The 25,157-nt window shown below is 40.6% G+C and overlaps 1 protein-coding gene across 4 annotated transcripts in view; it reads left to right on the top strand.

Moving 5' to 3' along the window:
- Positions 1 to 25,157, top strand: part of USP28 (ubiquitin specific peptidase 28) — a 732,083-nt gene that overhangs the window by 412,052 nt on the left and 294,874 nt on the right. For all 4 annotated transcript variants that reach the window (XM_044081073.1, XM_044081072.1, XM_044081070.1 and 1 more), the window contains one exon: positions 6,691 to 6,786. In XM_044081073.1, coding sequence (XP_043937008.1) covers positions 6,691 to 6,786 — 96 coding nt within the window. The remainder of the gene's footprint in view (positions 1 to 6,690; positions 6,787 to 25,157) is intronic.

Here is a 25,157-nt window from a genome sequence, read left to right as displayed (position 1 = left end):
GACCCATCTGTTTTCTTTACAGGAAACAACGGAGTATTGTAGGGTGAATCTGGGCATTCAACAAGAATTCCTACCTATTTTAGCTGTTTAATAACTGGTTTAATTCCTTCCTCTGCTTGCTTACTTAGTGGATATTGGTGCTTACGAGGTCTAAACCTGACTTTGCAGTTATACAAACTTCACCTGCTGTTTTCATTAATCCTACATCTCCTTTACCTTTTGACCATAAATCTACAGGCAAGGCACTTAACGCACTATCTTCCTCTTGAGTTTGGAGGATTTGTCATGCCATTTCTGTTTTGTCATCCCTGAGGTGCACACTTGGTCATGCCCAAGTCACCCAATTTAATCTTTGTACCTGGATCTGTTGATCTTTCAACTGACTTTCAGAAATTGTGTTACAAATCGTTACCTTTTTCACCAAATCTACCCAGTGTGTCCCCACTGCTTTAGTAACTGAGATATGTGGGCTATAACTTGAGCGATATCAAGAACTCATTTCCTTAGTCAAAGTACAGGTTACTACTGTATTACCTTGCGTATCCCAAAACATATAATTCAAAATTATCCTTGCACATTTGTGCTTAAAGAATTATTTTTCAAATTCTTTATCCGGACCAGGGGCCTTATAGAACATAGTACAATGTAAGTGCACCGCAACCTGCAGTGACCCGCTCCTAGATTTACTTAGAGCTAGATTGATCAACTCTGTATCAACCCTCCCCGGGCCGTCTGAAATCAAGTCTAGACTATACCAGTAAAACAAGTCTTGTACTCCCTGTATTACTAAGCCATCTGCTAACCTTTTTGCCTCAATACCTTTAGGTGTGGGAATTGCCGCTATTCCAAACACATGCATCAAATCTCTTCCCAGCAAATTAACTGGACAAACTTTTGATATAATTATCCTACACCTAACAGTTTGGTTTGTTTGCGGATCTGTGAACAGTAGAGGATGAGACAGTAGTTCCTTATAAATTTTCCCGTTTGCCGCTTTTACAAGGACAAACTCCTCTGTTTTGCAGTTAGGAGGCAGAACTGCTGGACCCAAAAGTGTATGCGATTCACCTGAATCACATAAAAACTCCACTTTTTGTCCCTCAACCAAAAACTCTATCATGGGTTTCTGATCTAGATGCATAGCAATACCCAAATTTGCCAGGTTTATGACTTCACAGTCACAATCCCGCCCTTCCATTAGAGTGTTTCTGACATTCATCGTAGAGAGGGTCTGCCTCTTCACTATCCCCATAATGAAGATGGCGCCTTTCTTTACTATCCTATAGTCATGCGGAGCCCTTGTTCGTAAGCTGTGGGGGATGTTGCCACTCTTCATAGTCGGCAGCGAAGTGCCCACGTCTACCGCATTTAAAACATTCTCCACGTTTTAACCTTTCCCTATAGGCTGAATGTCCACCCGGTTCATTTAACGTGTCCCATTGCTGGCCCCCACGTTTTTTTATGCCACCACGGTGCCCTTGCCCTCTTTGGTCCTGTACTAAGAATATCCCACCATCATCCCCTACTGCCAACACTTGTACTTTCTTTTTCTTTTTTAGATTAAAATGTCGCTCAGCATGTCGTGCATATTCAAACAAAGGTTGCAGTCTACATGTTCTATGATCTACCATGTGCTTAGTAATAAAACTACTTATCGAAGCCTTACAACCTTTAAGGAAAGCATTTTTTAATTGCTGTTCATACGGACTATCATTAGTCTGATCCTGCGGAATCGTCATTCCACAATGGTTGTTGAACACTTCTGTCAATCTTACAATGTAATGATCTACAGATTCATCATTTTGAATGTACTCATTTATTACTGTCCAATTTGCTCTTGGGTGCCACTTATCAGAAATTCTCTTTAACAGATCAGTGACTCGTGTCTCTAACACCCCAGAATTATGCTTTAATGTAGTGCCATCATCTGCCTTATATGTCCAAGTACCACAAACTAAGTGCCAATCTGGACCTAAGATTTGTCGCACTACTTGTTCTTCTAAACCATTTAAATGATAACTTAAACGCATACCAACTATGTCCTCAGAAAACTTTTGAAAATTAACCTTGGGATGAGGAATACCATCTGTAGCTCGTTTTATATCCCCTCTAGCCCAGGGACGATAAACTAAAATAGTTGGTTCTTGTCCAACATCTCCTGCTTGTGGGTTTGCAACTTGTATTAAGGGAAGAGCTTCTGAATGGTCAGAAAGTTTAATAGCCCAACGTCCTTGCCCTGCTGGTCCTGACCTTAACTGCATAGGTTGGTCTACCTGTTGCAAAGCAACCTTAGGTACTACGGGAATTTGAGTAAATTGGAGGGGTCACAACATTTCCTTGAACAGCTAATAACTCACCCTTCTGTACAGATCCCACATCTTCAGACTGATATTGAGGAGGTTCCCCTGGTATGGCAGCAGCAATTTCACCATACGGTGTGTGTGTGTGGGGGGGGGGGTTGCCTGCCTTTATACTGCACAAACTGTGTGCTCAACCTCCTTATCTAAAAATAAAGCTACTTTTCCACTTGGCACCAGTGATACCTTTTGATTTATTTTCTTTTTCCTGACACTGTTTTTGTTTTATAGCTAGTTTATTTGCTTCTTCTAACCATTTTTGTGCTTGGGGAAATCACAATTGTCTTTGCTTTTTAGTTCTAGTTCCTGCATCTCTTTCCAAATCTCTAACCAATTTTGCACAGGCATTCTTATTCAGTGTACCATCAAAATCATATTTCAACTTCCACTTCTTAAAAATTTAACATTATTTTTGTTTAAACTTTTCATATACTTAGCATCAACATTTAAACAGGCATCACTCTCACACTTGCAGCAACTTGAACCCATGTTTTCCTAGATTTCTTATTTTAGGACTGTATATTTTAGGACTGCATTTCTTATTTTTAGGACTGTATATTTTTGGACTGCATCAAAATTATTTTTACAGGGCTTATTATAAAATGGGGCTATCTTAATGGGGATCCTAACAAAATAACAGGTAATCCTAACAAAATAATCTTAATTATTCCTACCCACCCTTAACTAAAAATAAAACCCTTAACTAAAAATAAACCCCCTGTCGACAAGATTAAATTAAAAGAAAAAAAACGGTATTTTCATCCTACCTGAACCAGATGAGACTCAGTTTCCCCTTTTTGGTTCGGAAACCGTCCCTCAGATAGGGATCAGAGAGCGGCCGGGCTCTTTCCGACGACAAATCAGTCGGAGGGCTATCCGTCGAGGGAATCTTAAGATAAGAAACCCTCACCTGCGCAGGTTTTTCAGTCTCTGTCGGTCTGATCCGTATCTTCGTAGAGGTTTCCGGTGCGAAGGACCAAAATGTCAGAAGAAAAAATTCAAGCGAGTCACATCTGCCTCCGGTGATGAAAATTTCCTTTATTAACTGCTAACCAGATTACAGCAACATGTTGGCCAAGATTATCTCAATCTGATCAGCTTGGTTACTGACATCAACTTTTATACTTTCCTGTTACTAGCCAAAATAGCTTTTGTTACATTTCTAACAATTGACAGTTGGCTATGAAAAACATCTAGGATCACAATTTACCTCAGAAAAGAATGCTTTACCTCAAAACCACAGCTAGTGTAGAATGTTTACCTCAAAACCACAGTGGTAGCTGGAATTTTCCAGAGCCTGCCTCAGTATTCAGAAGTATAGAAAATAGGTGTTGTTCAAGTTCATAAGCAAACTACATCTATCATAGATAAAGCCCATCTTTAATAAACATGGTTCAATGACATTTTCTTACCAACACTTCAGCAAATAACATATTCATTTTGCTAAATGGGAGAAAAAGACAAATAGTATGTTTTAAACTTTTTCTCTTAACATATATATATATATATATATATATATATATATATATATATATAGATATATATAGATAGATAGATACACACACCTATATAAAATGTGTGTAGATACAGATATATGTTTACATATATATGTATATATAGAGAGATATAGATATGAGTGCGTGTGTGTATGCAGGGCAATCTGATCTCTCAGACGGAGAGTGACAGCTACACCAAAGGGGTGCAAAGCAGTTAATTTGTACACAGCTGTTTGGCTCTTGTATAGGTCATTAGCATATGTGATTGATATATGCACTTGTTTCGATCCTTTTTACTTCTCTTTACACCCCCTCCCCTTCCTAGTGTCCTGTAGCTGGACAATATTGAGATGTTTTAGCTAAAGCACTTGTATTCAAAGTCCACCAGCTACTTGGTCAAGTTTGTCAGGGTTTTTGGACATGTGTATAATGATTAGCTTTTCTTCTCAAGGTGCCCCGACACCTGGGTCTGCATAGGTGATTGTTTCTACCAGCACAGGCTCCTTGACTTTTGCTGCTCATTGTCTGTGTTTGGTCCCCTGACAGATTATCATTCTAATGTATTTTGTTCATTGTGTGCTGCTGTCCTTGCAGTATGATACGTATTGTTTGAGCTTTTGTGCTGTGTTGCTGTGATTGCCTGCTCTTGTGCTATGTGATGATGCTGGGCTTTATCTTCCAGTTATGTTGGTGTTTTCTGTGGTGTGCTGGCTCTGCTCTATCCAGCATCCAGAAATAGTGCAAATAGCCAAACTCTACATTTATCTGTGATTTTTCAACATTTTCCTCACCAACAGTACACTTCTTTGCTTGCAAGGTATGCATCTGCTGTCATTACAGCCTACACAACAGTGGGTACCATATGTGTCTACATGCACAGTAATTGTGTTGGTTTTATTATTGGGATGAGAAAAATGATGCACCATACATTATTCATTTGTTAAGTATGAAAAGCCATTAGGCAGAAGCTACTTTTCAGTACAACCTGCGAGTAGGTTTTGGTTAAGTGACTTGCTCCAAGTTGCATAGTAAGCAAGTGGAGGTTGAAGGGAATAGAACTTGACCAGCAGGATAGGTTTTTGCTGTTAAGGCTGTAAATCCCACTCAAAACTTTTCATTAGCTCAACTGGTGCTGCTTGCATGAGAACACATCTACACTACCTCATATGCAAGTAGTGTGCCCAAGTGATGTAGTACTGTGTAGATGAGCCTTGCTAAGCTAATGCTGCAGGCAATAAACTCTTATTGTTGCAGATGTCACCAGTACGGCAAACTAAAGCTGTCTTCCTCTTCCTGGAAGGGTGAGGAGGTGTTGGCCTCTGACTTCTTCCTCCCCTGCCTGGGTCTTGCAGCACCTATGCCATATTCTAGTGCGAGCTAAAATAATAGCCGATTCAGTTCCGATATTGGAACCAAACCCATGTGTCAAGGATAAATGAAGATGGACAACACAGATGCAACGTTATGGTAAGTACATAACTTTTTTTGTGGTTTCAGTTCAACAGTGAGAAGTCCTAATCACAAGGTCCCTTACTGGTGCATATTGATAAAGTAAGCAGTTGTCAGTGAAGTACATTTTACTCATTCAGTCCTGTGCAACAGGAGGGTAATTTAATCCATAATCCCCTCTTCTCAGCCAGGAAACCAGTTGCTACTCTAGGGCTTTTCTCCTAAATCCTTCATTGAAAACACATTTAATATGGTTTGCAATTTCATAAATGATGTGAATTAAAAAAATGTAAAATACAAAGGTTCTTTATTAGGCAGTGGGCTTTAAAGTAATTTTTAGTATCATAGGGCTGTATGGTAATGTTTTTATGTGGCAGATTTATCAAAGAACAATGATAATTAATTTCCCAAAAGTTAGTAATGTTATGGTCAAACAAAAGATTATATCTCTGTAGGCATACAAGATAGACCCAAGATAATCAGTGGGACAGCTGTTAATCTGCTCAGGAGCTTTCTAATGACGCAGGTTAAGAATGGTTTGCCGACTGCAATATTGCATAGTCTATGCAAGATATGCATTTATACTTCTACAATACTTCAAAACAATATTTATCTACAAAACCATCATGTTAGAGGGCAAGTATCTTTGGTAGAATTGTTTACCGTATTGTATGTCACACATTTTATAATATTAAAATAGATATGACAATATTAATATTTATAACTGCATTACCCAATGTTTATATTTCTTAATGTTTTCATGTTACCAACTGTGCACTAATGTTTTTATTTGTTTGCTTACACTCACTGCCTGCATAGATTGTTTTTATCATAATATGCACTATATGCACTAATTTTTGCATTATTAATACAAATAGAAAACTTGAGATTGTTTCATAGTGTTTGACAAACCCTTCTTAACTCCATCTCTGGACATCCTCTCACAGATATTTTCATTGTGCATGCCTAGCTTATAGATGTCACCTTGTGCTTTAGTGTTAAACGTACCTGCAACAGGACTTTAGAAATCAGACTTTGAAAACATTAATGGGTACACTTATCCCAGGAATATAAGGAAGTCTCTTGTTATAACAAAACTCACAAGAGCTCTGCTTTCCTGATGTTGAGAAACTGCTGCTGAGTTGTATTCTTGTGAATATTAACCCTGCTGTCTCTGCATTATGTTAGGTTTCTTGAGGTATTAGTTGGAGCACTGCTTTTGTAATCCTATGCTGTATTTCTCTTTCTGACAATCTCTACAGTGGTGGTTAAAATTTGAGTATCTTGAAGCTTCTGAGCTTATATATAAGGATTCTTTGTGGACAGTGAGCTGTTGATTTAACTTGGCCATTGAGCATTCTTGTTCTCCTCCCCTTTCTCTGTCTTAGGTATCTACATAAAAATAAAGAATTTGTTCGATCACGGAAGGAGGAGGTCCGGAAGATGAAAGAGCACTTAAGTGTCTTAAAACACAAATTAGACAGGTAATTGCTGACTTTAAATTTCATTATGAACATGTCAATGGTAATCTGCCCACTATTTATTTTGTAGCGTAATCTGTTACATTGTGTGGATACTGTGGGAGTGTATGTAGAGCAAGACAGAATCTATGCACATCTTGGTTTATAACCACTTGATGACATTTTTTTTTATGTCTTCTGCTTTTGGGGTCTGAATTTATTTTATTTATTTATTTTTGCATTTGTTAACCGGGTTAGTCCGACTGGGCCCAGAGAGCCCTTTTTCAGCAGAGACCCGAGGAGAAAATCTCCAGGAAGGAATGTAGCAATGCCTAAAATAAAAAAAGTTCAGAGTAACATTATGGCATAGTACAACAAAGATGCATTTAATAGCATAAGTACTATCTGCAGAGAGAGTAATATATGTAGACAGTTTAGGTAGATACCAGGCAGATATGTTAATTGAGAAGAAAAAAAATGCATTTGAATCAGTAATTAAGAGTAGAAAGGAGGTTATTCCCATTCAGAAGTATACAGACTAACTCATGGTGTGCCCATCCACTGTGAATTTTGTCACTCATTATAAATATTCTGCCTATTTGTGAAAACAGTTGCCTTTGTTTTGGAAAATGTGAATATGCCAAAGTACAGATTCAGTTATTTACAAATTGAGTTTGTGTCCAGACTAAAATAGGAATGAAGAAATATAAATTTGGAGTTTGCCAGTGGCATACCATGAGCATATCAAAACGTGGGGAGTAAAAATAGCAGGAAAAGATGATACATTTTTCACTTCAATATTAAACTATAATTAATTGGCTTAATCCATGTTGGCCAGATCAGTTTTGCCATATTTTGTGATACTTGTGACTTCATGCTTTTAGATAAAGGGTTATTAGGAGCGTCTTTGCAGCATCCTAGTATGTTAATCTAGCATGGTTCTCTGGTCCTAGGAAGTAAGCAAATATATGATTGGCTTTATGTGGAGAAAAAGAACTGTAAGTTGGGCTTGTTTATGTATGTGGAGGTAGAGTTTGCTAACTGTCTTCCACTAAACTTGTAAAATTGTTAAACAAGCAAAAGAAAAAGACCTCGGTTCATGGGACCTCACTATCAAAAACTTTAATGTATAAATCATTGCATCTCTAAAGTATTGTGCAACCTCAACTAATAATACTATTTCTTCATCAAGATAAAGATTACATTGAGAAAATGAGGCAAGATGTATTTCTGGTCTTCTAGTCTGTTCCATAGCTCTGTGCAACGTGGGCACCTTAATGTCAGACTGAAATTGAAGTGAAGTGCTCCTCACTGTCACCCAGAGATGACCCAGTATCTAGTATGATCAGAATTTCCTTTCTTAAATCATTCTAGTCTCCCTCTTTGGACTGCATTTCGTAGTTTGCACTACTCCTTGTCATTTAGTTTGCTGTAATCATCTTTATAGCTAAGAAGCTTACTTTTTGTTCTTTGCTGTAGTTTTCCTTTCCTTGACTACCTGTTAATCTACACTTTCCTTGCTGGATCACTGCTATTCTTCCTTTTCCAGTCCCTGCTTCCACATGGGTACTTTACCCCATGTAAATTAAAACATTCAGGGAGTGTGATTTTATTCCAGCTGGGTTTCTTTGAAGCAACCTCAGTCATGAAGGATTTGTGATCTGTAAGCATTAATGTGCAGGGGGCCTTACTTTGCTTTCTTAAAGCTAGACTGTCACTGAAAACTAATCCCATTTTGATGCCTAAAATGTTTTTTGAACTGTCTGTTAACCTGTCTTAAATAGCTTTCATTTTTCTTTCCCCTACTAAAGACAGTAAGGGTGACAGATTCCTGCGAACAGTTGATGTTCTCATGTGGTTTACTATCATTATGTTAAGTAGATTCGGACGGATCCACTTCTACGAAAGGCAGGGGGTCGAATGGTGACAATGTCGAACCCGACATTGCCGAATTACAAATCTCACCTCTATCTTAACCCATTCCGTGGTCAAATTCGAGACGTAATTCGGCAATGTAGGAATTCAGCAATGTCAACTTTCGTGAACATGGGTCAGTGTAAGCAGCGTTCGACCAAGTCCGGTCTGACATTATGATAGTAAACCTTCTCATGTAATTGGGGTATTATTTCAGTAGGATTCAGTAATTCAGAAAAGCACCAGATCTTTTGTGTGATTTATGAAGGAGCAGCAAGGAATCCCATTGACTTGGACCCTAAGCAAAGGTTTGGACTATTGTCTTTCCATTTTATATGACAAATATAGCAAGAATTTGCATAGGACAGTTTAATATGTCACCTTAATTTTAGAATAGGTAGCACTTATGGCTACAGCTGTCAGTTGGAATAGCTACTCCTTTTAGGAGGGGTAATTTTTTTAATTTTATTTTTGTAAGTTAAAAGACATGCGTTTAAATGGAGATCGGAAACAACTGCTTAAAAGATTAGCCTGCCAAACATTACTGTGTGCTTTGTAACCTAAAAGTTGGAAGTACACATTCAAAAGAACTTTTCTGTATAATAGCTAGGAGTGAGTAATGGCGTTCTGTCATAATGGCAACACTATCTGTAATGTTATGGAATGTAAATGGCTGTACATGTGTAGACAAAAAACAGAGAATATTAAATTATACCAAGAAATGAGGTGTGGAGATACCAATGTTCCAGGAGACTTGTTTTAGATGAAATGAGCATGGACATTTAGGAGAATATTAGAGTAATGTCCTAGTCGGCACCCTTGTACAACTGTACACTAAGATCACTGCTGCAGGAGACTATTAATATGAATGGGAGGATAAGTATAAAGTATTTATCTTCCTGTTTTTAGAAGTGTGTGTGTGTGTGTGTGTGTGTGTGTGTGTGTGTGTGTGTGTGTGTGTGTGTGTGTGTGTGTGTGTGTGTATAAATGGCTCAAATCATGCTTTGCAGGATCCTGGCCCTGTAAGAGAGACGGGAAGGAAGGAATCCCTAACTAGAGCCCAGGTAGATCTTTATTTAGTAGTGGTATGGACATCTGAAGGACTTTGGTAAGAGAATGAGGTCAAGTGGTTGATGTTAATCTGCTCATTCTCTGGGAGAGGGAGGCTATAAGGTCCACACCATTAGAATAATACTGATTGCTAGAGGGTTTGCAGTTGTTACAGAACAGGAGGGTAAAGGTAATGGTAATTTGTTGTAGGAAAGGGTTATTGGTAGGGGAGAAGGATTATGCTGTCGTGCATCTATACTCCTCCAAAAATAGCTATTATGGATCTTAACAGATTTTTTGGGAGAAATAACCAGCTTTCAGCCTGGAGTATTATTCAAGGATGGGGACTAGAACTTTGACTTGCAATACTGAGGATGTACCATGGTGACCTAGAAGGGAAAGTAACAAAATTGCAAAATAGAGTAGATTTCTGAAGATGTTTAAAAATATATATAATGCATATGTATTTGTGTATATGAAATATGAGAATATTTTATCTGGAAGATGCAAATTTAGTAGTAGAAATTTACATACATAGAAATTATGTGTTACAAGAGCATGTGTATTAATTAAAAGCTTTACACACATTCCATGACTATTTCAGATCATGCACTGGTAAGATAAAGATGCAGTGGTAATAAAGCAAAAACTGAGACACTGGTATTTTCCAACTCATCTGTTAAGAGAAAAATCTAAGGAATGGGTAGTGGGAAATTTTCAAGATGTGTTAAGGAAGATAGGAATCCCTTCATGGAACAGTGATTAGTGTTGGACATAGTACAGTTACACAAGGGTGCTAGCTAAGACATTAGCTAGTAAGAGTGATAAAATAAATATAAAGCTCAAAAAACAGGGTACAAGTAAAAAAGAGATATTGGAAAGAAGTAAGAGGAATTATTTAGTGGGGTTGACAAAGGTTATAGTAGTATAAAATAATGGAACTTTCACAGAACAAGAAGAGGAGCAACTACAGAATGCTAAAGAGAAAATAAGGGAGCCTTTAGATAATGTGCAAGAGTTTAGAAAGTTTGCTGTTAATAATCTATTTTTGATGGCGCCTAAATTTTAGCACAATGATTTAGGCAACAAAGTAGAAAGGATTGGCTAAACTTAGGAAGCCTACAAAAAGAATAACCAGATATCCTATAGAGGTATGATGTCTTGGAAGTTTTATGAAAATGTGTACAAAGCAGGGGAATGTGGAAAGCAGGAAAAACGGTGATCAAAATATTTATGTAAGACTACATTTATGATATGGTTGGCAGCAGATGAGGCCCAACAATGTTGGCAGCAGATGAGGCCCAACAATATTTAAGGGTAAGAAGAGATGAAATAAAAATGGTGATATGTAATCAATAGATAGAAGTCTCAAGGAATAGACTTTGTTCCTGTGGAATTTGGGAGTGAAAACATAAGGATTTTGGAAATTTTGTTTTAACAATATTTTCAAGGTGGGTGGAGGAGAGTAACTACCTTGAAAGTAAGCTGTGGTGCATGTATTACCCATAGAGAGTAAAGACCCTTCAAACCCAGCTTAATGTAGACATGTTTCAATTTTAAGTGATTATTATCAAGTACATGTCTCCATGTTGGATAAGAGACTTCCAAAGATATGAATCATTGTAATTTTGTGGGTATGAGGCAAGTATTTGCCATAACTACAACCATGATCAAAGTGGAAGCAGAATGTAAGAAACTATTGCTGTAGAGCCAGCTAAGGACCTTGAGTAGGGCAGTGGTAGAAATTCATATTTTCTAATAGAATAATAGGGTTAATTAAGAGGATATATGAAGGGCTGGAGGCGAGAATTAAGCTGGGAGGGTTCCTCTCTGACCAATTGTGTTTAAACAGAAGAAGAAGACAAATGTGCTATCTTTCCCCATGTGTTATTTGCTTTGTATTTATAGCCACTGGCAAAGAAAACAAGGGCCTGTCAAATTCAAGGATGTAGATGGTATAGTAATCGAGAAATGTTAGCTTTATTTGCAGGAGATATTATTGTGTACTTGAAAAATCCTGAAAAGGTATTTTGGTGGTGTGGAACATTTTGAGATGGCTTTGTGTCATTTTGGGGATAGTGGTTAAGTATGTGCCAATACATGAATTGATTCAGCAATATTCCTATATATAGATCAGTATTTAGGTGTATGTATTAAAAAGAATTTTATTACAGCAGCTAATGATATATTGGAAGAGAATAAACAAAAGGCAATACAAAAAAAATGAAGAAAATGGAAGCCCTTGAGTAAGGCTATGGATAGTAAGGTACAAGCAGTAAAAATGTGTTAGTCTTATTCATTTTATATACATGCCTAGCATAATTTTTTTTATCAGTCAGAGTAGAAGTTTTGAATGATGAAGAGCTGATGGAATTTATTTAGAAATGGAAGAGGGCAAGGATCAAGTGAGATAAATTGATCATCCCCATAGAGCAAGGTGGTTTAGGATCCCCTGACTTGAAGGGTTACTTTAGAACTATGCAGCTTAAGACCTAAAAAGATAATGCCAACAAAATGTATAAAGTAGCAGTATTTCATCTTGCTGGTATTTCTGTATTTGAAAGTTTCTCAGGATTTGTGAACTTGAAGGATTCCTGGTACTGCAGAAGTTCTGCCATTTGTTGTAAAGCATTTGTTACTGCACTTGAGCTCAAAACCAGTTTGTTTTACATTAAGAGGTTTATTCTGCACCATGGTGGGAGCAAAGGGCTGATTCAACCCGTCTTGAGTTGGGAACTGCTGGTGGAAGGCTTATTGTGTTCATCTGATTGGCCTGAGGGCTCAACTGTGTAAAAATCTCATCCTGCTGGTATAAAAGCCTTGCATTTGCGCATTGCGCAAGTGAGGTTTCTTAATAAGCAAACTCCTCTAGTATAAAATCCTATATAGGAAACGCAATCTATAGTTTCCCACTGTTCGTAGCTGCTCGATGAGCTGCCAGTCTTCACAAAGGGCAGCACCACTGAATGTCATCTAATAGTATATTACTAAAATCTTTCACTTAGATCTTTAAGTGACTCACCCCCTACTCCTTCCCATCTACTAAGGATCTCGTATAATGGATAGTCACTTCCCTGTCATCTGTTTCTGGCCTGGTGGATATGGGCATCCTGAGGCAGTGTAGTAACTGCCTGATGCTCACTGACAACCATTTAATTTTAGAACAGACAAACAGTGTGTAAGAGATGTATGTACACAGTGTCATTGGAGGCAAAGCTCTCACATATCACATGAAAAATGCAAACCAAGTTGTCAGCATTACACCCACTACCAACACTAAGGAACAAACACATAGACCCACATATGCAGAGGTACTCACTTGTAATCTACCCATACCTCCAAGCCCGCCTAAAAGCCTCTCTCAGTGGCCTCACACACCTCTCACACAACACAACTCTGAAAATCATAGTAACCCCTCTTCCAAGCCCATAAGGCAACACACACCACACAGCCAAACTTTCTGTTTATTGGGGATTCCATTGTAAGACATACTGATGTCCACTTTACCAGGCTAAACAAGATGAAGATCACAGTGAGCGGTCTGTCTGTCTGGAGCTAGAATCTGCCAGATCATGCAAGCACTTAGGTTTTTAAACCACAAGTACCAGTATGACACATAGTCCATTTGAGTGTAAACTACCTAAGACATACCTCACTGGACTGTACAAAGAGAGGCATGATGGGGCTCTCTGAATGTGTCCTAGGTGGGTATGGATCTAGCCTTGAGTAGCATCCTACCTTCACCAGTGATGAACAGTTGGTTTAGTTTCTGGTATCACAACAATGGGATCCAGTACCTGTCAGCCTGGGGAGACCTGAGCAACAAAACAGCGATGCTTTACCAGAGATGGTTTTCAGTAGTTACAACTTGGCATCTGGATACTGGCAAAAATGTTATCTTGTCACCATAGTGCCATTTTTTGGCTGTGCCAAGTTGTTAAACCTTCCAACATAATAAATTACTCACAAGTACCTAAAGGTACTGCTGCTGAGCATGAGTAGTTTAAATTAAAAAGATGCAGTCATTGGAAGCACTCCTCACTCTGGAGAACACAGACATATGTACAGTCATAGAAGCATGGTTCAGAACAATGGAAAGCACCCTGGCTAAAATAGCTACAGTGCCTTTCATACATTTTAGTCCCCTCAACTCAGGATAAAACAAAGGGAAGAGGTGTCTGTGTTCATAAAGAAGTACACTGCTAGACTGGTCCAACAACATGACTCACTTGAGCTGCTCCATGCCCAACCAACCATAGGTGCAACCCCCTATCCTATCCTTACTAGCTACAGATCTCCTAACATGAGCCTGGGAATAAGCACCTCCTACCTAAACCTACTGGAATCTTTTAACATTCAGCCTAACATCATACTTGTGGGGGACTTCAACTATCCCCCCATAAACTGGGAGACTTGTACAACCAATAATTCACTTGGTCCGACATTTTGGGCTTTGTCAATCCAAGCACCGTGAAGCAACTAGTTAGCTTTAAATTATGTTCTTAACCTCAGGGGAAACTGTCAGCAATGTGCAGAGTTAATCATGAATGGCTTACACCAAGCCTGAAACTGTAGCAAACCTGCTGGCCAACAAGTTCAGTTTAAACTCCTCCCCCATCACCTACCACACCCAAAGAAATACTGGCAACCACCTCCCTACTGGTCATTATGAGGGAACAGTTCCTTGCTGCTCTTACTAAAGCTAAAAACTGTCCATGGGTCCTGACAACATTCCAGGATGCTGCTTAAATAGCTTAAAACAGAATCTGTCAGGACCAGTAGAAGCCCTGTTTAACCACAGCCACCTGATGGGCTTTGTTCCAGAGGAATGGAGGACTGAAATAGTCGTCCCCCTGCATAAAGAGGGACGATCACTTCCCCAGGGAACTAGAGACCCATAAGCTTGACCAGTCTTATCTGCAAGGCCATGGAGTGAATAGTCATGGACCTGATCAATACAATAACAGCATAGAAACTCTCCAAACACTGGACCAGACCAAATTTGATTTTGTCAATTTGGTGGACTTCTTTGAGAAAGTCACTAGGGCCGTGGATGAGGGTAAAACAGTACACACCGCTTATCTAGACCTGACCAAAGCTTTCTACACACTCCCCCATTCAGGGATTATAGATAAACATACTGAGTTAGGTGTAAACCCCTACATTCTCTGATGGATAGCCAACTGGACTCATTGACTGGACACATGTCCAGATAGGTAAATGCACTTACAATAAGAAACATGTTACTAGCGGTGTCCCACAGGGCTCAGTGTTGGGACCCCTCCTGTTTGATGTGTACTTCTTTGAAGTGAAGGCCGGTGTTGGGGTCCTCTGGCTCACTAACTTTGCTGATTACTGTAAGCTGGAAGCAGTCATTGAATACACAGATAACATCCTACAGACGGGCCTAAAAATAACAAATGACTGGTGCTAGAATCATGGTCTAAGACTAAATGCTAGAAAATGTGTAGTCATACGTTTTAGTAAATCAGATCTCCCTGCAACTCATAATATTGATCACACACCTATAAAAGTAGACCCTGTGGTGAAGGGACCTAGGAACACAGATAGTAACCTAAACTTTGACCATCACGTAGCTATGTTAGTGAGGAAATCCTTCTGTGTGAATCAACTTATAAATACTGGCATGGCATCAAGATCAGAGGAAGTCATAGTGCCATTGCACTCGGCCCTCATCAGAGTACTAATCCCCTTTCTTCATGTACTACTCAGGCAGTTACACCAGTTGTAGCAGCTCCAGAGGGTTCTCACTGGAAGAAAAGAGAAAAAAAACCCATAAGACACCTGTCTTATGCAGTTCGATTAAAGGCCCTATCCCTTTACTCCGTCTTGTATCACTTATTGATAGTGGAGTTATGACTGACCTACAAGGCGTTTTTATTGATGAAAATGTTACATATTCACAAGAAAAAAATATACGAGGGTTACACATTCCATGGACCTGAACCTTACTTGTGATTCTAACAAAACTTGCTGGAGAGACATTCATATCCCAAAAGCTACCTAGTCTATAAAATAAATTTCCCATTTTCATAAAATAAAGCCCATCCCTCACTCTCTTCAAAAATAATTGGATAAATGGCTGGGGGAACTGTACATTCACTAGTGGGGTACTGACTGTGTCCCTTATGGACAGAGGCAGTCTGTAAAATGACTCTGGGTTCCAACACCAGAGACCTAGTATCCTGATACTACCCTATCCAATATCTGGGGAATTAAGATAAAATGTTGTCATATTCTAGGTATTATTGACTAGGCTTGTAAAGACTCTTGTGCCATTAACCTAGTAATCACCTGTGAACATATTCTGAAAACTAAGACCACATGGGAATAAAGGAAGAAGATTTTACCAGTACTGATCACTGCAAGTAGAGGTACAGTAAATAGGCAAGAGGGGACTGGAATTCATTGGAGAAAACTGGCAAAGAAGCCATGATATTGGTCGCAAATAACTTGTGTGGGAGAGGTAATAAAGGGGAATATGGCCAGGCAGTAGGAGGCCTTCTGTATCACTGTTGCAGTATTTAACTTGGGATATCCTGACTAGGATAGCCTAATGTCCGGCCAGCATACCAAAGCCTTTACACCTTTCTAGTGTGGTATGTCAGATGTATGTCCTACGTGTAAGCCGCAAGGTACATGTGATGTACAGACTCCTAATCCTCAGAACTTCTTAGCAACCAATCTGAACGCTAGTTCTGAATTTGGTCTGTAAGCTGTTCCATCCACTGTGCCTTCTACAGGTAATTGCCCCACTGGAGTTCCTTCTATTTTTCTTAACTTTAAATTAAGACAAGATGTCCTTCTATTCCCATGTTACAGTATTCATCACATATGGGTTTATTCCTCTTGCTACCTGAATGTTTGACCAGTATACAAAAGTTTTCAGTCACTGTACAGTGCGTGGGACATCTGACATGGTTAGTGGAACGTGGGCCATGAAAGTGACATCTGCACGCACCGCCCTCAGAACTTCTCACCTGCTAGTCGAACATCAGGTGTTCCTGCTATCCCAGCTGTCTGATTTCAAGAAGTTAGATAAGTGCCCCATTGGGGAACCTTTCAGTCATTTTATTTAATTCAATGCCTGTTCATGTCATCCAGAAAGGGCAAGTGTAAGTGCGTCCATCAGATGCCCCACAAGGACACCCACAATCACTGTCTCTTTTTTGTTTATCTTGGTCGCACGTCTACAAGACCTGCTCCATTTGTCAGGCATTTGTGCCCAAAACTTTGCACAGCTGTCTGCATGGGCTCAACCTGTGTCTAGAAAATCAACGACTAAAACAAATAGCCTTAGGTATGGAGGGTTCCACAGACGTACCTGCCGAACCGCCGAAAAAGAAAGCCAAGACCATCGGTCCTACCACTACCACTGAACCTCTTGCGTCTGATCCCTCAGCCTGTGGCCGACGTCGGCCTGGTGGAGGATTTGGGCTCTGCTGCCTCGGATATATCGGGTACTAGCACGGAAGCCACACAATCCCACGCAGACGACATGTCTGTAGAGGCTTTTCCGATGCTGTGGGGGAACCAGTGATTCAGGTAGGTCCGTCTGATCCCTCCAGTTCCTTAGTCACCGGATTCCAAGCCTTCCTCCCTTCAGACGCTCGCCAGGCCTCTCAAGAGGAAGGAAAAAAGGAACACATCTCATCCTCTCCTGAAAGCATGCCTGACTGGCAGGCCTTCAGCCAAAGTTTAATGCTTTCATGGCCTTATGGCGTACCACTTCAGGGACTTCTATGATCCCCTCCTCCTGTTCTGAGCATAAGATCTCAAACGTCATACCCAGCCATGAGGGAAGAGGAGGATTTTTTCTGAATCTGAAGAATCACTCTCCTACACCTCTCCGCTTTCTTCTCCCTTGGGGTATGGCTCCTCAGAGGAAGAATCCATTGACCCTGACTCCCCAGCTGAGGATTTGACCTTTGGGGAAACCATTACCAAGATGAAAGAACGTTTTAAGTGGGAATAGAGATCACAATAAATCATTTCAATAATTTTCCCACTTTTAATGTCACCTATAACCTGTACAATTCAATTGAAAAACAAACAAATCTGTTGGGGGAAAAATATAAAAAATAAAAAACATACAATAAGCTGGTTACATAAGTGTGCACACCCTTAAACTAATACTTTGTTGAAGCACCTTTTGATTTAATTGCAGCATTCAGTCTTCTTGGGTAAGAGTCTATCAGCATGGCACATCTTGACATGACAATATTTGCCCACTCTTCCTTGCAAAAGTCCTTTAAATCTGTCAGATTGTGAGGGCATCGCTTGTGCACAGCCCCCTTCGGGTCACCTCAGATTTTTCTATTGGATTTAGGTCTTGGTTCTGGCTGGTCACTCCAAAACTTTAATTTTCTTCAGGTGAAGCCATTCTTTTGTTGATTTGGATGTATGCTTGGGGGTCATTGTCATTTTGAAGGGTGAAATTGCTGCTTTTCTTCAGCTTTCTAGCAGACGCCTGAAGGTTTTCGGCCAAAAGTGACTGTATTTGGAACTGTTTATAATTTCCTCCACCTTGACTAAAGCTCCAGTTCCAGCTGAAGAAAGGCAACCCCAAAGCATGATACTGCCATCACCATGCTTCACCGTGGGGATGGTGTTCTTTTGGTAATGTGAAGTGTTGTCTTTGCACCAAACATACCTTTTGGAATTGTGGGCAAAAAGTTCAGCCTTGGTCTCATCAGACCATAACACATTTTTCCACATATTTTTGGGAGACTTGATGTATTGTTTTGCAAATTTTAGCTAGGCTTGGATGTTTTTCTGTGTAAGAAAAAGCTTCTGTCTTGGCAACCCTTCCCCACAGTCTAGACATATGGAGAATATAAGAGATTGTTGTCATATGTAGTATACAACCAGTGCGTGCCAGAAATTCCTGCAGCTCCTTCAGTATTGCTGTAGGTCTCTTGGCTGCCTCCCTAATCAGTTTGCATCTTGTCTTTTCATCAGTTTTGGAGGGATGTCCAGTTCTTTGTAACTTCACTGTTGTCCCATATTTTCTCCACTCTTTGACTGCCTTCACTGTGTTCCATGGTATATCCAGTGCTGTGGAAATTTTTATGTACCCTTCTCCTGACTGATACCTTTCAACAATGAGATCTCTTTGATGCTTTGTAAGCTGTCTGCGAACCATGGCTTGTGCCATAGTAGGCAACTGAGTAAATGTCAGGAAAATCCTACTAGAACAGCTGAACTTTATTGGGAGTTAATCAGAATCTCTTTAATTGATGTCGGGTGTGTACACAAGAAGACAATGTTGTAATTAAATTAAAAGGTGCTTCAACAAAGTATTAGTTTAAGGGTGTGCACACTTATGCAACCAGCTTATTGTACGTTTTTTATTTTTTTATATTTTGTCACCTAACAGATTTGTTTGTTTTTCAGTTGAATTGTACAGGTTGTAGGTGATATTAAAGGTGAGAAACATTTTGAAATGATTTATTGTGGTCTCATTTTTTTTAGATCACAAAAACCTGGTATTTTAATATGGGTGTGTACACTTATTTTTATATCTATTGTAGAAAAATAACCAGGAAGCAACCACATCCTGCTAGAGTTTCCCCCTCCCCTAGCCAGAGGCTGCCCTTTCAAGACAGGGCAGGTAGTATCTGACTACCTGCCAGCTTTGAAACCCCCAACCCGCCCTTCTCTCCCTGTGTCAATTCATCTCTCTCACAGTCTTCCTCTGTGGACATCCATCACCTCAGACATATGGGTCCTTTCAGTCATTCAAAACGAGCACTTTATGCCCCCAAAGCAAAGGGGTATCCCACAACCTCCACAAGAACAGCTACACCTATTGCAGCCAGTAGTAGAAACCCTGCTTGCTCAAGGCACCATCGAAACAGTGCCACTGGCTGCAAAAGGAAGAGGTTTCTACTCCAGGTTTTCCTAGTTCCAAAAAAGGTCCTTGGAGACCAATCCTGGATCTCTCTTCTCAACCTCTTCCTTCAGGTTCCTACTTTCAGGATGTTGACCTTACCAACTCTTTTTTTTTCCACTCCTGCTTCCCAAAGGGTTCATGGCCACCTTAGATATAAAAGTTGCCTACCTTCACGTCCCATAAGGCCCAGTTTTAGGAAATAGCTGAAGTTCTTGGTGAGCCTTTCTCACTTTCAATTCTTTGCCTTGCCCTTTGTGCTTTCCACTGACCCAGGGTATTCACCAAACATCTGGCTCCCATTATTGCATTTTGCAGGACAAAAGGAATCCAGATATTCCCTTATCTGGACGACCTGCTTGTACAGACAGACTGCAAGGAGACTGTCCTCCAACACATATTACTTGCTGTTTCTCTCCTACAGTCCTTGGGATTTCATGTCAACTTCCACCTTGAACCTTCTCAAGATATTGTCTTCTTGGAGTGCAGGAGTCGCACAGACATGAAAGCCACCCCCCCCCCAAAAAAAAAAAGGTGGAAAGCTTGACAGAATACCTACTTCTTGTCCTTCAGACAACAGAATTGACAGCAAGGCAGTACCTCAGGCTCCTGGGCTACATGGCAGCCACTATCCCCGTGTTACCATTAGCAAGACTCCATATGAGAAATTTGCAGTAGTACCCAAGGTCAGTCTGGACCCAGCACCCCCACCCCTTGGAGTACAGGGTTCCCCTCCTGTCCTGCCTCGAACTAGAAATCCAGTGGTGGTTGAAGCAAGTGAACCTCAGTCGAGGTCTTCCCTTTCAACCACCCCAACCCAAACAGATCATGCACATAGATGCCTCGGACTTGGGCTGGGGAGCAACTCTGGGCCATCAGAAAGTGCAGGACCTGTGGCCGGAGCCACACAAAAAAACACATCAATGTCCAAGAAATGAGGGCAATTCTCCTTCGCCTCGAGCTTTCCAGCTCTATCTACAACAAAGACCACTAAAGATCTTTATAGACAATACTACAGTGCTGCGGTATCTTAACAAACAGGGGGGGACCAAATCTTACTTTCTTTGCAGACTAGCTCTTCTAGTATGGGAACTGGCCACCTCCCAGGGAGTTACCCTGCAGGTGGTCTACATTCCCTCATTACAGAACTCCCAGGCAGACTGTCTCACCAGATCCATCACAACCAACCACAAATGGATGCTGCACAGGGATGTCTTCCTGGACCTGGTTCACCAGTGGGGTACACCTCAAACAGACCTGTTTTCCTCCTCCAACAGACAACTTTCATCCTTCTGCACCAGGCTCCAGGCTCCCACACCCTCAGGCAGTGGCAACAGATGCCTTCTCCATCTATTGGAAGGCGAAGTTTCTGTATGCATTTCCCCCCTTCCACTCATACAGAAAGTCCTGCTGAAGATTCAGCAGGACAGACCAAAAATCTTGTTGGTGAGTGACTCCCTATTGGCCAAGTCAGCATTGGTTCCCCCTACTACTACAACTATCAAGGGCAATCACCGCAAGTTATCCCTCAGAGTGGACCTTCTCACACAGCACAAGGGATCCTAAATACACCCACAGTGGCAGTTGCTGTACCTTGCCCTGTGGCTGATAGGATTCTGATCCCCTTCAGACAACTTTACAATGAGGACGTGCTCACTGCCTTGTAGGAGGCCAAGAAGCTGAATACGAGAAAGTCTTGCCTTTCAAAGTGGAAGAGATTTTCTATGTGGTGTCTCAAAAGACTGTTGGACCCGCTTGCAAGTGAGACCCCTCTAGTTCTGTCTTACCTGTGTGAGCTACTGCAGACAGGATTGGCCTATTCTTCCATTAAAGCCCACTTGTCTGCGATTTCAGCATGCCTTCCTCTGGGCTCCCCCCTAGCATCCAGACTACCAGCTAAGTTATTGCTTAAAGGGGTCCTTCACCTTAGCCCCCCCCCCCCCCCCCAGGATGCCATCTCCACCCCCATGAGACCTCAACTATGTTTTGGAATAGCTTACTCTTCCTCCATTCGAGCCAGCAAGCAAAGATTACCTAAAACACTATACATGGAAAATTACTACTCGTGGCCTTGACCTCAGCCTGAAGAGTGTCCGAACTACAAGCCCTAATGGCCATTCCACCATTCCTGGTATTCCACACTGACAGGGTTACTCTTAGAACTAACCCTTCCTTCATGCCCAAGGTGGTGAATAACTTTTCCCTAAGTCAAGCCATCCACCTTCCAACCTTTTTTTCTAACCCATAGGGGGAAAATGAGAGAGTAATCCATTCCCTGGATGTGCACAGACATCTCGGATATTATCTGCACAAAACCAAGTCCATCAGACAGGCTGATCAACTCTGTCTCCTTCCATCCCAGGGCCCTAGGGAAGGCTGTAACCTCAACCTGGATTTCCAAAGCTATCACCTTCTGCTACAAATTCCATGAGAAATCCCTGCAGGGCACTGTTAAAGCACACTCCACCATGGCTATGGCCTCCTCAGGAGCCTTCTTCAGTGATTTGGATACCTCTATCATTCTTGAAGCAGCCACTTGGTCATCAGTGCACACCTTCACCAAACACTACATGTTGGACCATATTTCCAGAGCCAGAGCGGGTTTTCCCAGGGCTATCCTTCATGGATTCTTGGAGAACGCCTCTAGACCACCACCCCCTTCCTCAGTGAGTTTTGCACTCACCCATATGTGATGAATACTACAACATGGGAATAGAAGGACATAGAAAAGTTGTGTAAAATCTTACCATAACCATAGATGTCCTCTTCCATGTTGCAGTATTCCTTCCCACCTTCCTTCCCCTCCTGTTATGCTGCATTCCCTTTTCTGGATGGCACAGGACTGGCATTTTCCCTTAATAGGACTAGTTCCGACTGGGGGCTTATAGTTTTGATGCCAGTGCGTGCAGATGTCACTTTTATGGCCCACGTTCCACTAGCCACATCAGACGTCCCACGCACCGTACAGTGACAAACTTTTGTATACTGGCCGGACGTTCTGGTAGGAGGAGGAGTAAACCCATATGTGATGAATATTGCAACATGGAAGAGAAGAAAGTCTGTGGTAATTTTAAGATTTTACACAACTTTATTTGCAGTTAAACTTGGTGGATATGACACTTAGACCAAAATTGAAGCAAAAAACACATTGCAGTATGTCAACCCCCCCCAAAACTAAATCTGCCAACTCCGGGATCGCACTACATTGGGGAAAAAGGGAAATTTCCCCATGTAGTATAAATTTGATCTACTGAAGTAGACCCACTTGAACACGTGTGATGTTTAAAGAAAATGCGTTAGCAATGTCTAATGTAAACATTCTATTGACTGCACAGGTTTCAAAAAGTTTAATTTTATATTTTGGAAAGAATAACTCCACATCCAAGAGGAGAGAGTGGGTCTCTGGTAGGAAATAATAGAAGTTAAGGAACTTTTATGGCAGCTGAAACTAGATCGCTGTTTTCCTCAAGATATCAGTGTGAATGTGTCATATCTGTTGAAAACAAAGGCTGCCAGATTGTGATTTTAGAACGCAGTTTTAAACATACATTTTTTCACATTTTAATTCTAATTTAAAAATGTAATGGTTTTATATATGAATGTTTAGTATTACCTGGTTATAATGAGTTTGTTCATTATTTTTATATAATGTATTTCTATTCAAATAATTTTTCTTGTCCATGTACCTTTAAATGTTTTATGTGGGTTGTTCAGTAATCACATGATCAAGCAGGTCATGTTATATAACAGCTTGCTAACGGAATAGCTAAAATTTGGTTCTGAAGAAGTCTGTACTTTTTGTGAAAGACGAAAGTGCTTAACTGTTAAAAAAAAAAAACTTAATTGTTACTGCTGTGCTTGCTTTCTCAAGGGTGTGCTGATTGATTCTTTTTTCCTACTTGTAGTTTTTCATGCCATCTAGGAAGAAGGGGGGGGTGAGTGTGGGAGGCAGTCAACATAAAGACAGACATGAGAAGCATCTTTTTTGTTAAGGCGCTATGGACGATCATACTTAGTGTGACATTTGTCAGGCGTTTGTCCCCAAGACATTCTGCAGCAATTTGTCTTCCCGTCTATTTATCTGGCAAACAAATGTCTGAAGCTGTTGACCCACGGTGCCTTGGCCGAATCCGCCCACCCTGAAATTTAGCTGCTGTGAAGAATAAAGCTAAAAAAACCTACTTAATCTGCTGCTGTCCGGCCTACAGTGCACATCCCCCTCAGGTTGGTTGAAGAATCCTAAGGCTGTCCAGTGCTGATGCCATTTCCCTCTGCCACATCCCACAGAACTGCCTACTTGCACATCCACTGTGGCTGTGCATATATCTGGTATGGATGTAGAGGAGGGGGACCATAGCTGATTTGGATCTAAAGGGAATTCTCCAAATTTTAGTTAGGGAAGAGGTGCCTGTTACCCTCATTGAATCAAGGCAATGAGTCTTACCCTCCTAGATTTGTGAAGGCAGATGTTCCTTTAAAAACTAAAAGTACCAGATGTGTGGCAACTGTGGCCAAGGATCCTTACAAAGAGTTTCAGTATTTTCTTCAAGAATGTTTAATGCTCTCATGGGTCTGAAACCCCCTTCAGAGATTGCCTTCCCCTGCAGTTACTGCTCTCTAGTCATCTACCCCAACTAAGAGACCTAGGGATTCTGATTCTTCTAATGAGAAGACTCTTGTGAAGAATCCTGACCATATTCCTCTGAAATATACACTCCTTTGGCCTTTAGTCTTATGAAGATTATTTGCCTTTTGACTTTTCTTTTGAGGAATTCTCCTTTAGGGATGCAGTAGTCCATAAAATGAAGCACTTTAAGTGAGATTCTTCCCAAGTCTGAGGTCCAAAAGAAGTATTATGAACTCTTGCAGATGGACTCTGGAGCTAAAACTGGAGGGACTGAAATGTTGGACATATTTACAGCTACTTCACAGGCTTCTGATTCTCGACCCTTGGCCCCTAAGCCAGGCAGATTTTTTGTAAAGATTTCATAAAGTGCCTGAGGATCATAAATTTTTGTATAAAAGCCTTTCTCTCTTTTGCATTCTGTCTCCCGGGTAAATCACCATTCCATTAAATGAAGATATGATGCAGCTGATGCCTCTTCTAGGCCAGCTGCATATGGTTCTGTTATGAAAATATATTCCTAGTTGTGCTTGCAGGCTTTATTTTGGTGCATTAAGGCCAAACTTTTGGATTCTTCTTTAGACAACCATAATATTTTGGCACTATTGCAGAGTTGTTTGGATTAGGGCAAGGTTATGCAGGACCTCAAACAAATTTGTTTTTCCTGTACTTAAGTTACACAAACTGTCCTGTGAAATCTTCTTTTGTCGAGTCTGTATGTGGCTTGGACTATCTGCTAGAAGTAAGTGTTCATAAATAAGAAGTTGTATACCTACCATAACGTTCCATGTTAGTTGTCGTCTTCTCGCCTTCTTTCTTGCTGGTTTGGTTCGGAGCAGATCCTCGGCTCCGACTCTGCCATCTTAAAAGCTCGAGAGCTGCTTACTGGCTCGA

Source organism: Protopterus annectens, chromosome 8.part0 (assembly GCF_019279795.1).
Source record: "Protopterus annectens isolate FY-2018-M chromosome 8.part0, PAN1.0, whole genome shotgun sequence".
NCBI lineage: Eukaryota > Metazoa > Chordata > Ceratodontiformes > Protopteridae > Protopterus > Protopterus annectens.
This window is presented reverse-complemented; position numbering and strand designations above follow the sequence as displayed.